General features: G+C 36.6%; 1 protein-coding gene across 2 annotated transcripts in view; it reads right to left on the bottom strand.

The window, feature by feature from the left end:
* Positions 1–2,087: 2,087 nt before the first annotated feature.
* The window catches only part of ttc33 (tetratricopeptide repeat domain 33), a 40,932-nt gene continuing 25,152 nt past the window's right edge, over positions 2,088–17,867 (bottom strand). Inside the window, exons 3-5 of one of the 2 annotated variants that reach the window (XM_088912251.1) lie at positions 16,211–16,292; positions 11,150–11,281; positions 2,088–3,633 (exon numbers count right to left, since the gene is read on the bottom strand). In XM_088912251.1, the coding sequence (XP_088768377.1) occupies positions 3,268–3,633; positions 11,150–11,281; positions 16,211–16,292 (580 nt within the window). In that variant the 3' untranslated portion in view covers positions 2,088–3,267. Of the gene's footprint in view, positions 3,634–4,185; positions 4,646–11,149; positions 11,282–16,210; positions 16,293–17,867 lie in introns of those variants that run through there. The other variant, XM_088912252.1, reaches the window with a different exon arrangement.

Below are 17,867 nucleotides of genomic sequence, written 5' to 3'. Positions count from 1 at the left end.
GGAAAAGACACACTGCCCTCTGGAAAGTCCACACATTTCTAGATGACTGGCTTCATAATGGCCAATGGAACTCAATGACTGGACTTCTGAGTGGCTTCACAAGAAATAATAATAAATTCATTACATTTTTATTGTGCTTCTCATCCAGCAGGATCCACAGGAAACACTGACCTTTGTTACAGCACAGCAGCCATTATGCACCAGCAGTCCCCACAGCAGGGTTATCATCCATAATCTGAAAGCGAATACCATAACTTTGAAGAAAATGGATTAGCTGATTCATTCCTCTCGGTCCTTCCAAGTATAACATCTCTTAGATATAGTGTTTCAAATAAAAATGGTAGTATTGTTTTTTGTGAATGGCCAAATAAAATGTCTGACGGTTTTAACTAGACCTAAATTGTGAGGGTCAATGTGACATAAATATTTTTTTTAAAAGTACATCTTAAAGACTTGTTCCTGTCTCAGTACTGGATGTTAAATGTCAATTTTCAATGAAGAAAAACAAAACTTGTCTTCAGTTAACATTCTGACTGCAACTGCATACTGCTGGCACACATGTTCAATCCTCATGATATCTTGCGCGCTGCAATACTGCATTTTATTACTGTGTATACTGTATTCTTCCCAAGCATTCAGCATTTAGCTTTTTTGATGGATGTCTTCTGTGGGTTTAACCATATATACATAACATTGTTCTAGATTTTGTACAACATAAATCTTCCTTATTTTCTCCAAGTTATTTGCAAACCACAAAACCTAACCTTCTAAAAATGATAAACTAATAATAATCTTTATTTATAGAGCACCTTCCATGGTGCTTTATAAGTATATGATGAGGAACATATCAGAGCAAAACTCCTAGTTCCCCAGTTCTCAGAACCTGGAGTCTGGAGTCCAAGGAGCACAATGTGTAGGCGTATATGGGGTTAACAGTTCACTGATGTAGCCTGAGCCAAACTGTTCCAAACCTTAAAGTATGCAGACCAAATTGTTCGGAGGGTAATTACATCAAAAGTGATTTTTGGAGAGTATTAAAACCCACAATTCAAGCATGTTATTAGAGACATCTAGTTCACAGCCAACCTATTCTGAAAACAAACGTTTCTAAGAAGTTCAGAATCTGATTTCTAAAAGAGCATTAAAGCAGAGTTACTACTGTTATTAGGTAATATTGTCAAATATCATAGTACTTTACGTGTAGGAAATGAACCCTATAATGTATGTAACACTATACTGTATCTAATAACCTATGACGTGTAACAGCCACCTATGTGATGTGCAGCAACCATATTACATATGATCACCAACAGCCCCACTACATACCAGATCTGGTAGAAAAGTGAGAAACTGTTTTAACTATTGAATTAAGGAAGAACTTCTTAGGGAGGACAGGTTGTACAAGTACAGACTGGAACTTAGTCAAGACAACAGAGTTAAAGCTCCAACTCTTTTCAAAACTGTCAAACCGGTGATGATGATCTTAGCCTTAATGTATTTTTTTGCTGATATCAAGCCCATGAGGGGCGGAGTGGTGGCACTGTGGCTCTGGATCTGCGCCTGTGGCTGGAAGGTTGCCAGTTCAAATTCTGTGGCAAAGGAATCCTAAGCTGTTGGGCACCTGAGCAAGGCCATTAACCCCAACTGCTGCAGGGGCGCCGTATAAATGGCTGCGCACTGACCCCAAGCTTCTCTCTCCCTGTCTGTGTGTCTCACGGAGAGCAAGCTGGGATATGCGAAAAGGCAAATTCTTAATGCAAGAAATTGTATATGGTTAATAAAGTGATCTTATCTTATGTCAAAGTCTTGAAATATTAACTCATATATACAGATGGTCTTAAATACAGAAATAGAAAAAATAAATGTTTTTCTGCACTGATGTAAATCAGATGTTTCCATCTGCAACTGATACACTAAGCACATGTGCCAGGGACCTGAAATTTATTGTTCACGTTGATGAAACAGAAAACTGACTGATTGTATTGCGAATGAGTAAAAAAAATCATACAGATTAGCATCTGAAGAAGGTATTCTTCTGTGAAGGGCATTCAAAATGTCTAGCTTATGAACACAAGTCTGTGAAACAATCAAAATCAAAATTTTTCATATTTATTGAAATTAACTTGTTTTCATATAGAATAATCAACAATCCGTTTTAAATCCTATATTGTGTTTTTTGCATTACAAGTTTCTGTCTATTTAAAAACAGTGTGATCATCAAAGTTTGCTGACTTTTCAGCTGCTGAGACATTTCTCTTTAGGAACAAGTAAAAGCAAATTATCTACAAAGTGCATTTTTAAAACAAAATACAATATGATCAACAGTCCTGGTTAGAGAAAACATTGTAGCAGCACCATGATACCTGATTTTCATGATATAAGCACAGCGAATTATTACGAAACAGACCGATACAAAAGATATGTGATATAGTCAGCTAAGCATAATACACATATAGGCTGTTTAGAGTTTTTTTTAAATAAAAATCATAGTACAATTCAAATTTTAGAAATCAAAATTAGTAGTTAGCTACTGAGTGGCAAGTAAGTGGCCTTGTTGGAGAACAAGATGAGTCCTAAACTTTGGAACTACCTGAGTAGCATCACGCCTTAGTGATGATGCAAAACAGTGTGTCACTGAGTGTTGTCATGGCTGCTGGAGTAGGGTCATCAGGAGAATCTTCACTTTGCTGTGAAATATTAATTCCTTTTCCAGCTTGATATCTCTTAGACTCAGAGCTGTCTGTTGCATCTGTGTTTGACCTCTAGCTGGTACAAAATGTCTGCTTTACTCACCCTGGGACCAGACAGCAAAAAAAAGGGACTTTCTTAACAATGGTTCTCAGAGCCAGTATGTGATAGTTTGGATTCCTCCTGTCTGAACAAAAATGAATTTGATGAGTCAAGCTGAACAGCAACTGGGGACACCAAATTTGGGGCATAGATTAAGAAGCAACTAAAAAGAAAGTTGAATCAACGGACAACTCACAAAACTTTCCCTTTTCAGTCCCATAATGAGGCTACCTTCGCCTGCTTTAGCCAGCTCTTCTATACTTCTTTCAATCCCGGGGAAATAAGAACTTATATGTGTAAATCTTCTTTGAAAACACCTCAAATATAACTGGACTATTCCTGTCAGCAGTTCAAAATCACGAGAAGTATGCATAAACTACAACATTAATTTGCAACAATTCAATAAAACTTAATATTAAGAAAAAAGTAAATCAGTACAATCAATACAGTTAATCCTTTTGACCAGGATAAAAGAGGTCACAGTCCACGTGCTTTGACAAACAGCTGATGAGAAGGCACTGTACTATTGTCCTTACTCTCACAGACAGTTTCAACAGTGCCAGACTCGGAAACAAAGACAGTTTTGTTCTTGAGTTTCTCATACTCCTTTTGCCTCTCAGCTACGGCAGCACAGGCAGCCACCACCTCATCGCTCTCAAAATCGTAGTCTGGGATCAGTTCTGGAGCAGCAAGCAACTGCTTGGCAGTCTCCTCTTCTAGCCTGGCCTGCTCCTCGATGTCTCTGCGCTGCTTCTGGAGCTTCACGGCCCAGGACAGGTCCTCTTCCCAGAGGGAGCGGTCCGTAGGAAAGAGGTGAATCGCGACCTGGAAGCTCTTCACTGCCTGTGTGGAGGGAGACACCCATTACCTGTCATTTCAGTTGTTAAGTACTTCTCAAAATCTGCAAGAAAAACACACTTAAACCTATACATTACAGTGTAATTGAAAGTTAATGCAGCAAACATTGGGATTTGTGCATTCTTAACTTGTCGCTCAATATTAAAAAGTTCTAAAATCTTTATGTACCTGAGTCATGAGAGCTAAAATGATCTCATTCTTAGGAAATCCCATACCAAATATTTCTGAAGTTAAATAATGAATTGCTTTTATAATAGGTTCACTGCTTTTCCAAGCATAGCATTTGAGCGCCTTTGAGCTACTATTACAGTGGCGTCTAAACTAATTACCTGCAGAAAAGGATCAATTTATACATCCAGAACTAAAAGAGAGCTCAGTATGGAAGTTGAAAGCAGACATGTCAGACTGGAAATAGGTATGCAGGGTGGTTTTCTAATAACAAAAACCACTTATGTTAAAGGAAAAAACACAAAAAGATCACTTTTGATAACATCTATGAGAAACACTGTATGTATGCATTGTTTCCAAGGCCAATTTCCAATATATCAACAGAACTGATCGCTCAATCAGATATGGATGAGCACATACAGTACAGTGGTACATTTAAGATGGCACATTCATGGTTCTGTGAGAAAAACATTCAGTTTTTTAGTATTTCAAACAAAATATTACAGTTATTTTTTAATTCCATTGCTGTACAATGAGGCCACATTATCAAATAAATGGTTGGAAAAATGCTGAAGTAAAATAACCCAAACACAGTGTACATGTGTGTTTGTGCACCTATCCATCTACAACCACGGCTAAAACTCGACATCTCAAAGGCAGATGAAAATATCACAAAGTCATATGCATATGACTGCCCAGTTAAGTGTTTGAATGACAGCATTTTTAATATCACAGTATAAGTACAGGACAAACAAAATAGCATTAGAAGAACTTGAGTGGTGCCTAAAGGTCTTCCTGAAGTGATCTTCTGCACTTTTTGAAGCATTCCCTGAAAGAAAAAGATTTATTTTCTAGCACGGTTTAGTTCCTTATATGTTCTGTTTCTCAACAGAAATTCAGATGTTTTACAGAAAAAAAATTAGCTTAATGAAATGTATTGTTTGGAAGCCATAAAGGCTTGGGTAGCAAGAGATACTTAAAATTTAAGTATTTTTTTTTAATGGCAGAGCAAAATGGCTTTGTGTAAAGAAACATATTTTAAACTGTAATGTGTCCAAGTTACAGCTTTGATGATCTAGGAAGCATAAAACCAAAAAAAGAAAAACAGTTCTGAAAAACAACTGCAAGATCTTATCTGGCTTCCAAGATACCCTCATGGCTATTGGATGAATTTGTGGTAACTGGAGAGGAGTATAAAATTAAAATTCAGTACATATTTGTGGTGTACACTTAACAAAACAGGCTGTCTTCTTTTATAAAGTTTTAAATAGAGTAAAATGGCATTTTAAACCTGTAATTCACAGGGCAGATAAATATTTTTCAGAAATAAGTGCAATCTGTCTCTAACTTACCTTTACATTAGAGAATAACTAAAGCTCCATTAAGGATTATCACACACTGTTCAATTTAAGTGAGGATAATTGTGTAAAACTTATATGTCTGAAAAACAAATGGGCACTACCCATTTTCAATAAAAAATTTACATTTTTAAAACTTGAGTGTTTTTACACCTTTTAGATTTTGCAATGTATGTTCATTATGTCGATGGAAAACAGCACGCAATGATTGCTAAAAAGTTACTGGGAAAATACTTTTAAACCACATCGAGATGTGTTAGATATGAACAAGATGCAACAGGAGCAGACTTTATACAAACTGCCCCCAGCCATAAGTGTCAGCCAAAAGCTGAATAAGCACAAATAACATTTTAACATCATATTTAAGGCAGATCCTGATATTAGCAACCATGATGCTAAAGATGAACAAAGAACCAAATAAAATTCCTTTGCAAATTGCTTAAGGCATTATTTATTAATCATCTTCCAGCATTGTAAGGGAAATTACAAGACTTTTTTTTTTTAAAGAAAAAACAAATTAATGTTTAAACAGAAAGTGATTTCTAAGCTGTGTAGAAATGTAAGACTTATGTGACACACTATATGTGCATTGTAGTGTGAGAGTGGTTTGTTCAGAATTTTAGAAGTGAAACAACCCAGTTACACAGCAGTTATTTCACTTAAAAAACAACACAGAACATTATCTTTTGCTGAAGCAGCATCACACTGCAATTGTCATTAGCACAGTGTTCAGCAATAGACTGAAATCATTCAGAAATTAATCATACACTACAAAAAGCTCAACAGCTTTTTTGGGTTTTGCCTGTCCACAAACGTAAAAAAAAATTGTGAGAACAATCGAAAAAAGACTCAGATCTCGAGGACTGCAGCATATGTCTGCTTGTTAATTCCTATCAAAGCTAGGGTGTTTCTTATAAATCTCAGAAGTAGTTTTGCCACAACAGCCTCACAGGCCAAAGTGTGACTAGACCTGGTCTTCATTTATTGCAGACAGTTGTTTTGGTTACATTTTCTAACACCTTGTTTGCAACAGAAATCGTCAACCAGGAAAGGCAAGGAGTTAAATACACACACCCGTTTTCACCTTGGATTTTAACAGCACAAGCTGTAATAAAAACCTACAAAAAATGAAAATATTAACAGCTGTGCAGAAAAGGTTTGGTCCTGAATGGGCTCATAATACCTTTCATTTCAGCTAACAGCAGTTGCCAAAGAAGAAGACTACAAAATGATTTTCATTATGCATCAAATAAAAATGATAAAAATGTATGTAAAGGTTGTGCTAAATTGTGAAAATGAATTTATAAAATTCATAAAACTTTATAAAATGATGGCATAAACTGCTGACATACCTTCTTGAAATCAAATTGTACCAATTTCACCCAGACTGGGTCTACACTACACTGGTGTACCTAAATATGGCAGATCTTTGTATAAAGGTCTCAGAACGTCTTTATTTTAGTTACACAGAAACAATTAAAGTATCCCTATCATTAGGGGAGAGGAATATTTATTTTTATATTTTTATTTGTGGTACTTTTAAAGCTTGGATCAGTGTTACACAGACTCTTCAAAGGACATGTCGTTTTACAAAAGAAAATAGGAAAATAAAAAATCAGCACTTTAGCACGAAGTAGAACTGAAGTAAAGGTCCAAAGAGTCAGAATCACTTTCACGTACATTTTTATTTCAGTACTGGAGACCAGTGGAAGCCATTGTGTGCTAAAGGTGAGAAAAGATTATATATGAATAACAGCTGGAGAGCCAGACTGGATATGAACATATAGTTCTTGACTGTATTTGTAAAACCTGCTATGAAATCTAAATCCTCCTTGAAAAATATAATTACTGCTGAAGGAGCAGCAGGAACAAACAGAGCACTCCATCACAGATGAGATGAAGGAACTAGCTAATCTCACATGAATAGAAGTTCACACTGCGAATCACCAATGTTCTAACATAGGGAACACTGAGAGAGAAAGGAGCTTGTCTCAGGCTGTCAACAGAGAGTGTTTTTACAGCACCACCTAACATCACATCGCCAAAGCAGTTACTTCCATGCAAAAATCTGGAAGCTCAGCAGAGCAAAGTAATGCTTTCGTTGAATGCTGCAGCATAATCCCTTCGGAACTGCTACACAAGACGTTATAATCACATGCATATTGCTTATAAGGACATGTGCAAATGACACAACGTGCATAATAGGTCATGACATTTGTTTTAGCATAATTTATAGCATTTGTGCAGCAGTTATGAACGCATTATGAAACCATTATGTAGCAACATTACTGGATGACCATGGGGATCTGTATTAGGAACACTGCTCTTTCTTATTCATAGGAATGATCCCGAGTTTGTGATGGCTAGTAAACTAGTCAAATTTGCAGATGATACCAAAACAGGAGGATTAGCAAACACCGTAATGGAAATGGAAAATATATATTTTGACAGGATTCACAACTGGGCGAACACATGACAGACGGCATTTAATGGAAACATTTTGCTTCCAGAAGCTATCTTTGAAAAAGACTTAGTTGTTTATGTAGATTTTCTAGACAGTGTGGGGAATCAACAGCATATCGTTTAATCTGACAGCCTGGCTTCATTCAAGAAGCGGCTGGTTGAGATCCTCAGATCAATTAACCAGACGGGCCAAATTACTTTTTCTCATTCGGCGAGAGTAAATTCTAAGTAATTCACAGATTGGTAAAACTCACTGACAGTTATGGCAATAAACATTTATACAAGCAATATCTCTTTCAAAACACTAAAGCGTTTGTGCAAATACTTTAGTCTAATAAAAATCAGAAAATCTAGAGTCATGCCAAGACAGTTACGTCAATATGCACTGCTGCATACTTTATTACTGAAAATGACAATTTTGAAGACTGGCGTATGGCTATGATGAAATAACCATATAATATGGTTAGCTGTGTCCTGGAAAAAATATGTATTAGCTTGCTTAAGATAATTAAGCAGACATGAGTATTGTGATACAGCCATAAAATATTAAATTTCATACTATAAAGCAATAGAAAGCCACCCTGAGTCCAAAAACAAAAGCTAGGAGCAGTTGTGCTCTTAAAAAGAGATGTATACTGTAGCTCATGCAGGAAGAAATATGTGTTTCAAAAAGACATAAGGGTAAATGTAGGCAACTGTACTGAGAATGACATTCAGCCACTGCAAAATGGTTTATTTAAAATGACACTCAAAACAATTTGAAAACTCCTGCACAACAAAATACTGAATTATCAGGAATAAAGAAGAGGAATAATAACCTACAGGTCCCATTACTCACAACAATATTTATTTTGACAGTAGGTCTGTTTTGACAGATCAAGATATATGCAAATAATATGATACACATATAATATTTTTATATTTTTATGATGCATTACTCATCATAATGCATAAAACCTTGAATCAAGTCATAAATCATAAAACCTTGAAATATTTTAGCTAGAGTTGCAATGGGAACCTTCAGCTGTGGACTGTGAGATTCTCAGGCAATCTCAAGAGAAGCAAGCGCTGACTGAGATCTGACCTGTGTGCTTATTTTACAAGCCAGTGTAAGCTTCTGTGCTGGAAAAGGCCAACCTGTTTCCACTGTTGAAATACATACTCATTTCCATGGTTCATATGTACTCATTTCCACAGTAGACAATGCTACTAATTACTCATAGAACAAGATTCCAGGAATTTTCAGTAAGTAGTTAGATATCAGTTAACTAGGTCAGATATCACATTATATAATATGCTGGCAAAACACAACTTTTCAAAAATCTCTCTACTTTAAAAAATGTATCACAGATGTGGACTGAAGCTCTGTTATTAAAATCTAAGGTTACAAAAGTGTTTGACTAATACAGATTTTTAAAACTCTTTTTCATTTTGCTTATCTCAATGTGCTTTACAGGAACTGAAGACTGTTGGCTCTAAAGGAAGTGTAGAAGTATCAGTGTAAAAGCCGTGATTCAGAACCCTACTGCACATGGGTTATTTTGCTGAATATTCGAAGAATTGCTTAATGCACTGAATTACGTGACTGCACTCTACAAGACTAAAAAGATAAGCAACGTGCCTTATGTTATCTTTGGATCTTGTCTTCATGCTGTGCGTTTCAATGAACTGCAACTTGCAAGGAAGACAATACTGAAAACAAAGAAAAAAGGTCCTGCGTAACAAAATGCACGATTGTCAGTATTTGATTACCATAAAATATTACAAAGTATCTCTCAAAAAGTCAGCAAAACAATGGTGTCACTCTAGAATACAGAACATACTCTTAGTTAAGCTCTCTATAATACCTGCTTATCTGGACTAATCATTTATTTTATTCATTCTGATTTTGTAACATAATCTCCATTGGTTTATAGCAAATGAACTTCAGGTGCAGATGTACTGTCGTGCTAGATGTACCTTTGACTTTTCCAGAGTGCAGCAGATTTAAAAATGTGAAATGTCTATTGCCCTAATTTGCTCTGAGGTTTTTTTTGAAAGTCAAATAAATCCCTGTGTCTTAAATGTACAGCCCAAGGCAGCTGGGACTTCAATGCTATTTGAAATGGGTCAATTTGGAAAAACTTACAGTATTCTAATATAAATTAATTGGCTGTTTTTTTCCATAATGTGTTATTTCAGGGTTCTCCTGATTTTGTTATCTCATATTGGTAATGGAGTTAGTTGCGTTCAGCACAGTTTTTAGCTCGTGGTCCCTATATACAGTATGGAGAAAACAGCTTAAACTGTGTTAATTTTTGTCGTCATCTTTGGATTTATTCACTTTCTAGTCCCCTTGGCTAGTTCATTTTGAGATGTTAGCTAACTTTGTAAACTCTTTTTAATTGATTATTTAAGGTACGGAGACTTTAAAGCACTGGTTTGTGAGGGAGATTTTTCGCTGTAATGCAAAGTTTGGAACAAAGCTAGAATCATATGGTAATTATATGGAGAAAACTATGCAAAGATATTATGTATTTCAGTGAACAGGCTATAATTAATAATAGCCTAAAACAATCACACATCTCCTGGCCGCCAGTGCCTCATTAGCCTTGTATATATATGTGCTATACAGTTTTTCAAACCTGCCTTATTTCATAGGTAACAAAAACTTAGATGTGAATTTTAATTAGTAGACATTCTGCTGTTTTTTAACTGTGCTTCTAATGAAACAGACTCAGCTCAAATAAGACAAATTATTTCTGGTATCATTCTAGGTGGTTTGGAAAGTGAAATTTCCCCAGTGTCACAGACTCCTGACAGTTTTTTTTAATGGATGGGTTCTTGTCTCTCTTTTTAACCCATCACCTCTCTGCTCAGCTTGTTATACTAATACCACATAACAGAGACATGGTTCAGTGGGGCCAGCAGGGGTCGCTCACCCTGCAGTCCATCTGGGTCCTAATGCCCCAGTATAGTGACGGGGACACTATACTGTAAACAGTCGTTGTCCTTTGGATGAGATGTAAAACCGAGGTCCTGAATCTCTGTGGTCATTAAAAATCCCAGGGCGTTTCTCGAAAAGAGTAGGGGTGTAACCCCGGCATCCTGGCCAAATTTCCCATTGGCTCTTACCAATCACGGCCTCCTAATAATCCCCATCTATGAATTGGCTTCATTACTCTGCTCTCCTCCCCACTGATAGCTGATGTGTGGTGAGCGTTCTGGCACACTATGGTTGCCGTCGCATCATCCAGGTGGGGCTGCACATTGGTGGTGGTGGAGGGGAGTCCCCATTACCTGTAAAGCGCTTTGAGTGGAGTGTTCAGAAAACCTTTATATAAGTGTAAGCAATTATTATTATCATTATTTAAAATCTGACACTGTGAGTCTGAGAAATCGGGACTTCACTGTTGAAATAAATCTGGGCATGCACTTAGAAATTCTCCTCGCAAATACCTACTTTTTGATATATTCAATGTGAATCAATGCTAATCTGATGGTGTAGCTTTAAGATTCCAACATGAGCTCACCAGATCCACTTCTCCCAGACTGAGCTGTGCCCGTCCCAGAGTCTGCCAGGACTCCCACCAGCGGGGGCTGAGGCGTACAGCCATCTCTGCTGCCTGTACCGCAGGGAACACTTCCTTTAAGAAGGTCAGCACCTGGAGGAGAGAGTGTGCACAAGAGAAGATCTGAACCACAGCACACACTTCCCACTATGAGGAAAGAGGCTTTAAAACAGAAACATTAGTCTGGCAGTACTGCTTTGGTCTCCACTATCTGCAGATTGACAACTGAGCTTATTTTCAAAATCATAACCTTTAACGGGAAACTGAGGTTGGGTACAGTCTCAATCAGGGAAAATGAATATGTGTTCATGTGATAAATGCTTCACGTGAAGCACTGGAAACAACTTGCCAGAAAAGAAGGAAAGCAAAAATCTCTGAAATCAGATATAGGTACAGATTTATTGCTTTTTCCAGATATTTCTAGGCTGGCTGTTGTGTAATATAAGTTTAATTTTTTTTGTTTTTTAGTTTCTCAAGCAAAACATTGTGAATTTAGAGGAATGTAAACTCTTCCACATGAAGTATGAGGAAAAAAAAAAACAAAGCAGTTAATACATGTTTTTTTTTCCCTCAGTAATGACACCTGCAGTCATCACATTACCAGTGTTGAGGAGGAAAAATAAAGTTAAAAAATAATTATCATTGCTAGTCTATATACCGCCCTACATTTTATTCTTTTTTCACAAGCAGTGGTTTAACGTATTCTTTATATTGTAGTGTAAACATGGAATCATGGCCATGAAATACAATCCTAAATATTGTATTTTCAATGAAGACATGAAAGCAATACCTGAAATCAAAATACTCTGCAGTTATTGTATACCCTATTAAAAAGAATGATCAAGTATAATGAAAATTTACATCTGCAGCCAAATCTTTGTCAGCTCACCAACTGAATATAGCTTTCGAAGTTTCTCAAATGAAATCCTGATTTATACAATACAATGCAGTGAAAAGGTATTTGCCCACTGTCTGATTTTCTGCATATTTGCACATTTTTCCTAGTGAATGTAGTCAGATGTTTTTGTGGGTTATAGTGGAATAAAAAACAGTCCAGGAGAAAATGACACCACAGTTTCACGCTTCTTTCATCTGTTTGGTGTGCAAGGTAATCAAACATGCAATCTTCAATAGTGAAAACGTTACTGCCCCCAAGTGAACTCCACCCGATTAAAGAAATAGTTAGGGTCAGCTGTTTGAATACTTTGGTTAACAATCAGGCCTGTTTTATCCCACCCACTATAAATCTGATTAACTTTGACCCTTAGCATCAGAGTGAAGGCCAGCACACAGGTTCTATGCGCACATCATGCCACGATCAAATGAAATGCCCGAAAGCCTCCAGAAAAAAAGCTGTTGATGTCTATCAGTCTAGAAAGGGTTACAGATCCATTTCTAAGGCACAGCCAGAGCCAAATGGTTCAAATGGAGAAAGTTTGGGACAGTAGTGAATCTTCCCCGGAGTGTCCATCCTGCCCAATTCTCTCCAAAAGCAATTGTCCAGGAAGTCAAAAAGAACCTTACAGCATCCCATCCAAAGATCATAAGTGCTCACCTCAGGTTTGCCAAAAGTCATCTGAATGATCCTCGAGAGTTCTGGAACAATGTTCTATGTACAAATGAGTCAAACTTTTTGGCTGACATGGGCCCTCTCATGGCTGGCAGAAGCCAAACACTGCATTCCACAATAAGAACCTCATACCAATGGTCAAGCATGGTGGTGGTAGCATCATGGTTTAAGGATGCTTTGGTGCCATATTGGTGCCATCATTGAAGGAACCATGAATTCTGCCCTGGATCAGAGAATTCTACATCAGAATGGTTGAAGAACAGGAAATTTAGTTTTGGAATGGCCTAGTCAAAGTCCAGACATAAACCCTATTGAGATGTTGTGGCTGCACCTGAAAAGAGCAGTTCATGTTCCACAACCCACAAATGTCACGAGCTGAAGCAGTTCTGCATGGAGGAGTGGGCCACAAATCCTCCACAGCTCTGTGAGAGACTGATCTATAACTTCAGGAAATGTCTGACTGTAGTCATTGCTGCTAAAGGTGGCGTAACCAGTTACTGAGTCCAGTAATTACTTTTTCACACAGAGTACTGGGTGCTGCATAACATTCTTTAATAATTAAAGCCAATAACTATCAAAATTTTGTGTTTTTTGTTCACTTAGGGTCTAATATTAGTTTTAAGTTGAAGAGCTGATAACATTCACTGTAAAAAATATGCAATAATGCAGAAAATCAGACAAATACTTTCTCACAGCTCTGTTTAGTGGTTCATTTTTACCATGGATTCTAAGTCAATAATTGTGATATCAACCTTTTGTGCAGAAGGGCACTAAAACCTTTCTTAACACCAAGTACAATGCATGTATGTTAACAGTAGTTCATACCAACAGCCATTTCAATGTTAACAATTAGCCACAACTGCTTTTAAAATCCAGTCACTTAAAGAGATCTTAACTTCCTTTTGTTGTTTGGAATCTGAAGAGAATTAAAACAACGGACCAAAGTGTTCTGTACAGTCTGTTCTGACATTTCCCAAAATGTAGGTAATGAACGGGAAACAGGACTAGAAAGATACCGTTTCAGAATGCAACCAAGAACTGCCATATGCTAAAGTCCATCAATTCAGCTGGCATTTACAACTGTTACTGATTCATCCGTCTTGTTTAATTTCAACAAAAGCAAGGTCTGGCATACCTCCTGCTAATAGACTGCGTATTTGGCTATAACCCTCTTCCTGTCCTTATATGGTTTGTCCATATTCTTGACTCTCCATAAAATGTGATCCTGCCCTGCAATACACCATTCCAGACAGGGTTTTACCTCACTAATGTTCTCTTGTCCATAGTGATAAAGTGTTCTTTTAGTAAATGTGTGTGGTAAAAGAGGGACTATGACAACTACATACTGTTCCCAAATTCTACAGATCTGACACAACTTGGTGCCATTAAAAAACAATATAATGAATTTTATACTACAGATTAAATAACTGCAATAAGTAAACAACTTTTATTACACTGCTACTAGTATACAAGATCACTTTATTGCTATATAAATGACACTTATATTATGATTAATGCTAAAGTCTGGTATTTTTATTTTCTCAAAGCGACATACCAATAACTCTCTACATCAAATGCTCAAATCTCTATCTGGTTTAACTCTAGACAGCAAATAACAGAGAAATTACTAAACTAGACTGCTGTTGCAGTCAGACTGCAAAAGTGGCATCAGTGCTGAACACTGAGCTGAGGGTCTGCATTTCCTGTTGTTAGGATATTAGAAATGTATAACTGACTTACTGTATCTCTAAAGGAAGAGGTAAAAAAATTCTCATTCTGAAACTCACTTATTTGTTTGAATCTGTCAGATAAATGGCTGAGCACAAAATTTGTTTATAGTATTATAATTCTTACAAGATACTTCAAATTGCGGCAAATCTTAGTGTGATTATGAATGCATTATTTTACTTCAGCTGGGTTGTCTGCTTGTTGGTATTTTTCAAAATGATGCACATGCTCTTAACTTCACTTGTCTGAACACGTCATAACAATGTTGTTCTAAGCATGTTTGTTTAAAATAAAACAGCACACTCCTCAAGTTTTGTTATGTCCTCAGGAATGAAATGAAGAACTCGGCATGAGACTATGGTTTTGGACTGCAAGCTAAACACTTATTGTGAAATTTACAATATGTACAGTATTTAAAGTTACGCAGAAGAACATTTTAATGTATTCTAAAAATAAATTGAAGCAAGCATCACTATGAAAGAGCTCTGATTTACAATAAAGGCAATAAGGAACAGGAAACCAGACAGTCCTACTCTAAACCTTTATTTAATTAAATTGACCTACATATATATAGCAGTTCAATTAGGTAGCTGCGTCAGCACGCGCAGGCTGCAAAGGAAAAAGTAAAGGTTTATTCTATGCTGAAAAGAGAAGAAAGGAAACACAATGTTTTGGCTGTGGAGCCTTCTTCACACCTGAAGAAGCATGAACAGTAGATAAATCTAATCTCAAGTGACAGATAACACACAAATTTTACTTCGTCAACATTCAGTAGTCTTGTGTGAAAAAGTAGGTCCACCCCATGATTCAGTAACATGTGGAACTCCCATTAGCAGCAATAACTTGAAGTAAACGTTTCCTGTAATAGTTTATCTGTCTCTCACATTGCCTTGTCCTTACAAAACTGCTTCAGATTGGTGATGTTTAAGGACATTTGTTTATGCACAGTTCTCTTTAGGTTCCCACACAGCATCTCAATGGGGTTAAGGTCTGGACTTTGACTTGGCCATTCCAAAATCCTGATCCTTTTCTTTTTCAGCCATTCAGTTATAAATTTACTGGTTTGTTTTGGACTATTGTCCTGTAGCATGATCCACTTTCTAAGGTAAGCTTTAGCTGTTAGACAGATAGTCTCACATTTTCCTCTAGAATGCCCTGGTATAGAGAAGAATTCACAGTAGGCGCAATGATTGTAAAGTGTCCAGGTCCTGTGGCTACAGGGTAGGCCCAAATTATCACCCCTCCACTACCACGCTTGACGGTTCTTATGTGGTGATATACAGTGTTTGGTTTTGCCAAACATGTCATTTTGCATTACGGCCAAACAACTCCACTCCATTTTGGTCTCATCTGTTCAGTGGACATTATTCCAGAAGTCCTCTGGTTTATTCAGGTGGTTTTGCAAACCTCAGCCATGCAAAAACAGAAATAAGCTGCTGTGTTCCAAAACTGTACTGCTAGAAGGAGTATGATGGGCATATCCCCAGGACAACAGTTGGACTACCACCCAAAGCTGAGACGGACAGATTGTTTCAATAGTGCACCAAATGGACTAACATGCTGAAGGAGTAGGGTGAACAAAAGAAAATAAGACTGGAAACAAAGATGATTGACAGCAAGACACAGGGTAAGATAGGAGGTCTGGAGAAGTGTCTAAAAGAAGTGACCCAATCAGTTTTAGAGAAGTATGAGTGTAAGTCTCGGTCTACTTGTTAAAAATATACCTGTGATTTCATCTCATAAAGACAAGCATCTTCTGGAGTTAACTGGATTGCTTCCTCCCACCTTCTGATTGCTTCCCAGTGCCTGCATTGGGATAAAAAAACAGATATTCACAATACAGTACACAAGCCACTTTCCCTCCAGAACATTGAAAAGTGACCCTTATTTGAAATGATTTGAAGCTTTTACTATGGTGATGAATTTTACAACACATAGACACATGTCACTGTCTATCAGAAAGTACCTTAGAAACTTAAGGAAACTTGATATTTAGTATAAGACGCAGTACATGCAATGAAACACTAAGATAAAATGGAATTGTTTTTAATCAATTAACACATTAATCACCTAGACATGGTAGTAGTTTAAAAAATGAAGAATGATGGGAAACAGCTGCAAATAGAGGGGAAGCTCATAAAAAAGGGCATTATTCTTTTAAAAGAGGAAGATAAACTTTCAACTTCCAATTTTAAGCACACTTGCCAATGTAAACTAATATACTGGTTATGAGGGAACAGCTACCGGCATTCCAGCCTCTTCCCTGTATTCATGGATGTAAGTGGCATTGTGGAAATGGAATTCACCTAATAAAAAATGTGTTTTTAATTAAATTCTTAAATCCTAAATAAGTAGGTGTTAATGTAGAAAAACCCTACATACTGTACCTCTACATTATTTCAAACAATACTCTTAAGTATTTTGTTATTAATGTGTGCTTGTCAATGTATGCTCCAAGGTATAGGGAATTTTGATAATTTTCTAAAAATTGTTCTGACAAACTTTCAATTTGAAGGTACTGATGGTATTTATTGTACTTGTTTAGTTGTATTACACACACAAATCTGATTGAATCCTTAAGAAACAATCAGCGACCACCGTCTTCATGTGTGTCTAAATTTGTACTCATGAGCTAATTTTGTTTCACAGTTCTGTGGAAAACAAAAGAAAATCTCACCATCGCCCCTTGAATTACGAAGTTTGGTAAGCCACCCACTTCCAGCATGGATTTAAACAATGTTTGATTTACACACAACTCATTTGCCTTTATTGAAAGAAAAAATGGCCATTGTGAGTTTTGAAATGGGTTTTATTTTTCAGTGATCTTAAAGAAAGTTCTTGACAAAATCAAAAAGAAGCACTTATCATAGAAGGATACTGAATATGGAGAGCTACTGTACATCTTGATAGCAAAGTGCTTCACAAGATTCACCATGAAAAAAATATTTTCCAGGAAATCTCCTGGTGTAGACAGCCACCATACAAGCTGCAAGTTTGACTGAAAGGATCTGGCCAATTCACAATAAAAATCTAAAAAAAAACCTCACTGCCACTGTTTTCTTCCAAATACACAACCAGTCTGATGGTATCTGAAAGGAAATATGTTGTATTATTGCAAGCACTTTGGAAAATTATTTATATATCCCCTTATTTCAAGAGGAGACAAATAATAAAAAAACACAAAAATGTTTTTTTGCAATGCCAGAAAACACCCAATGCTAAGAAAAGGTTTTCCGTTACTTTTTGATTTTTAGATTAAACTAAATTACAGCATTATGAGCTGGTGTCACAGACAGTGATAATATTTTAGTAAAAACATAAAAAAACAATTACAGAAATGGACTAACTTAGAAAATGAAGTTTGAAACCAACAAGATGCAA

Source organism: Atractosteus spatula, chromosome 3 (genome assembly GCF_055471065.1).
Source record: "Atractosteus spatula isolate fAtrSpa1 chromosome 3, fAtrSpa1.hap1, whole genome shotgun sequence".
Taxonomy (NCBI): Eukaryota; Metazoa; Chordata; class Actinopteri; order Semionotiformes; family Lepisosteidae; genus Atractosteus; species Atractosteus spatula.
The sequence above is the reverse complement of the archived record's forward strand: the minus strand, read 5'-3'. Positions and strand labels throughout refer to the sequence as shown.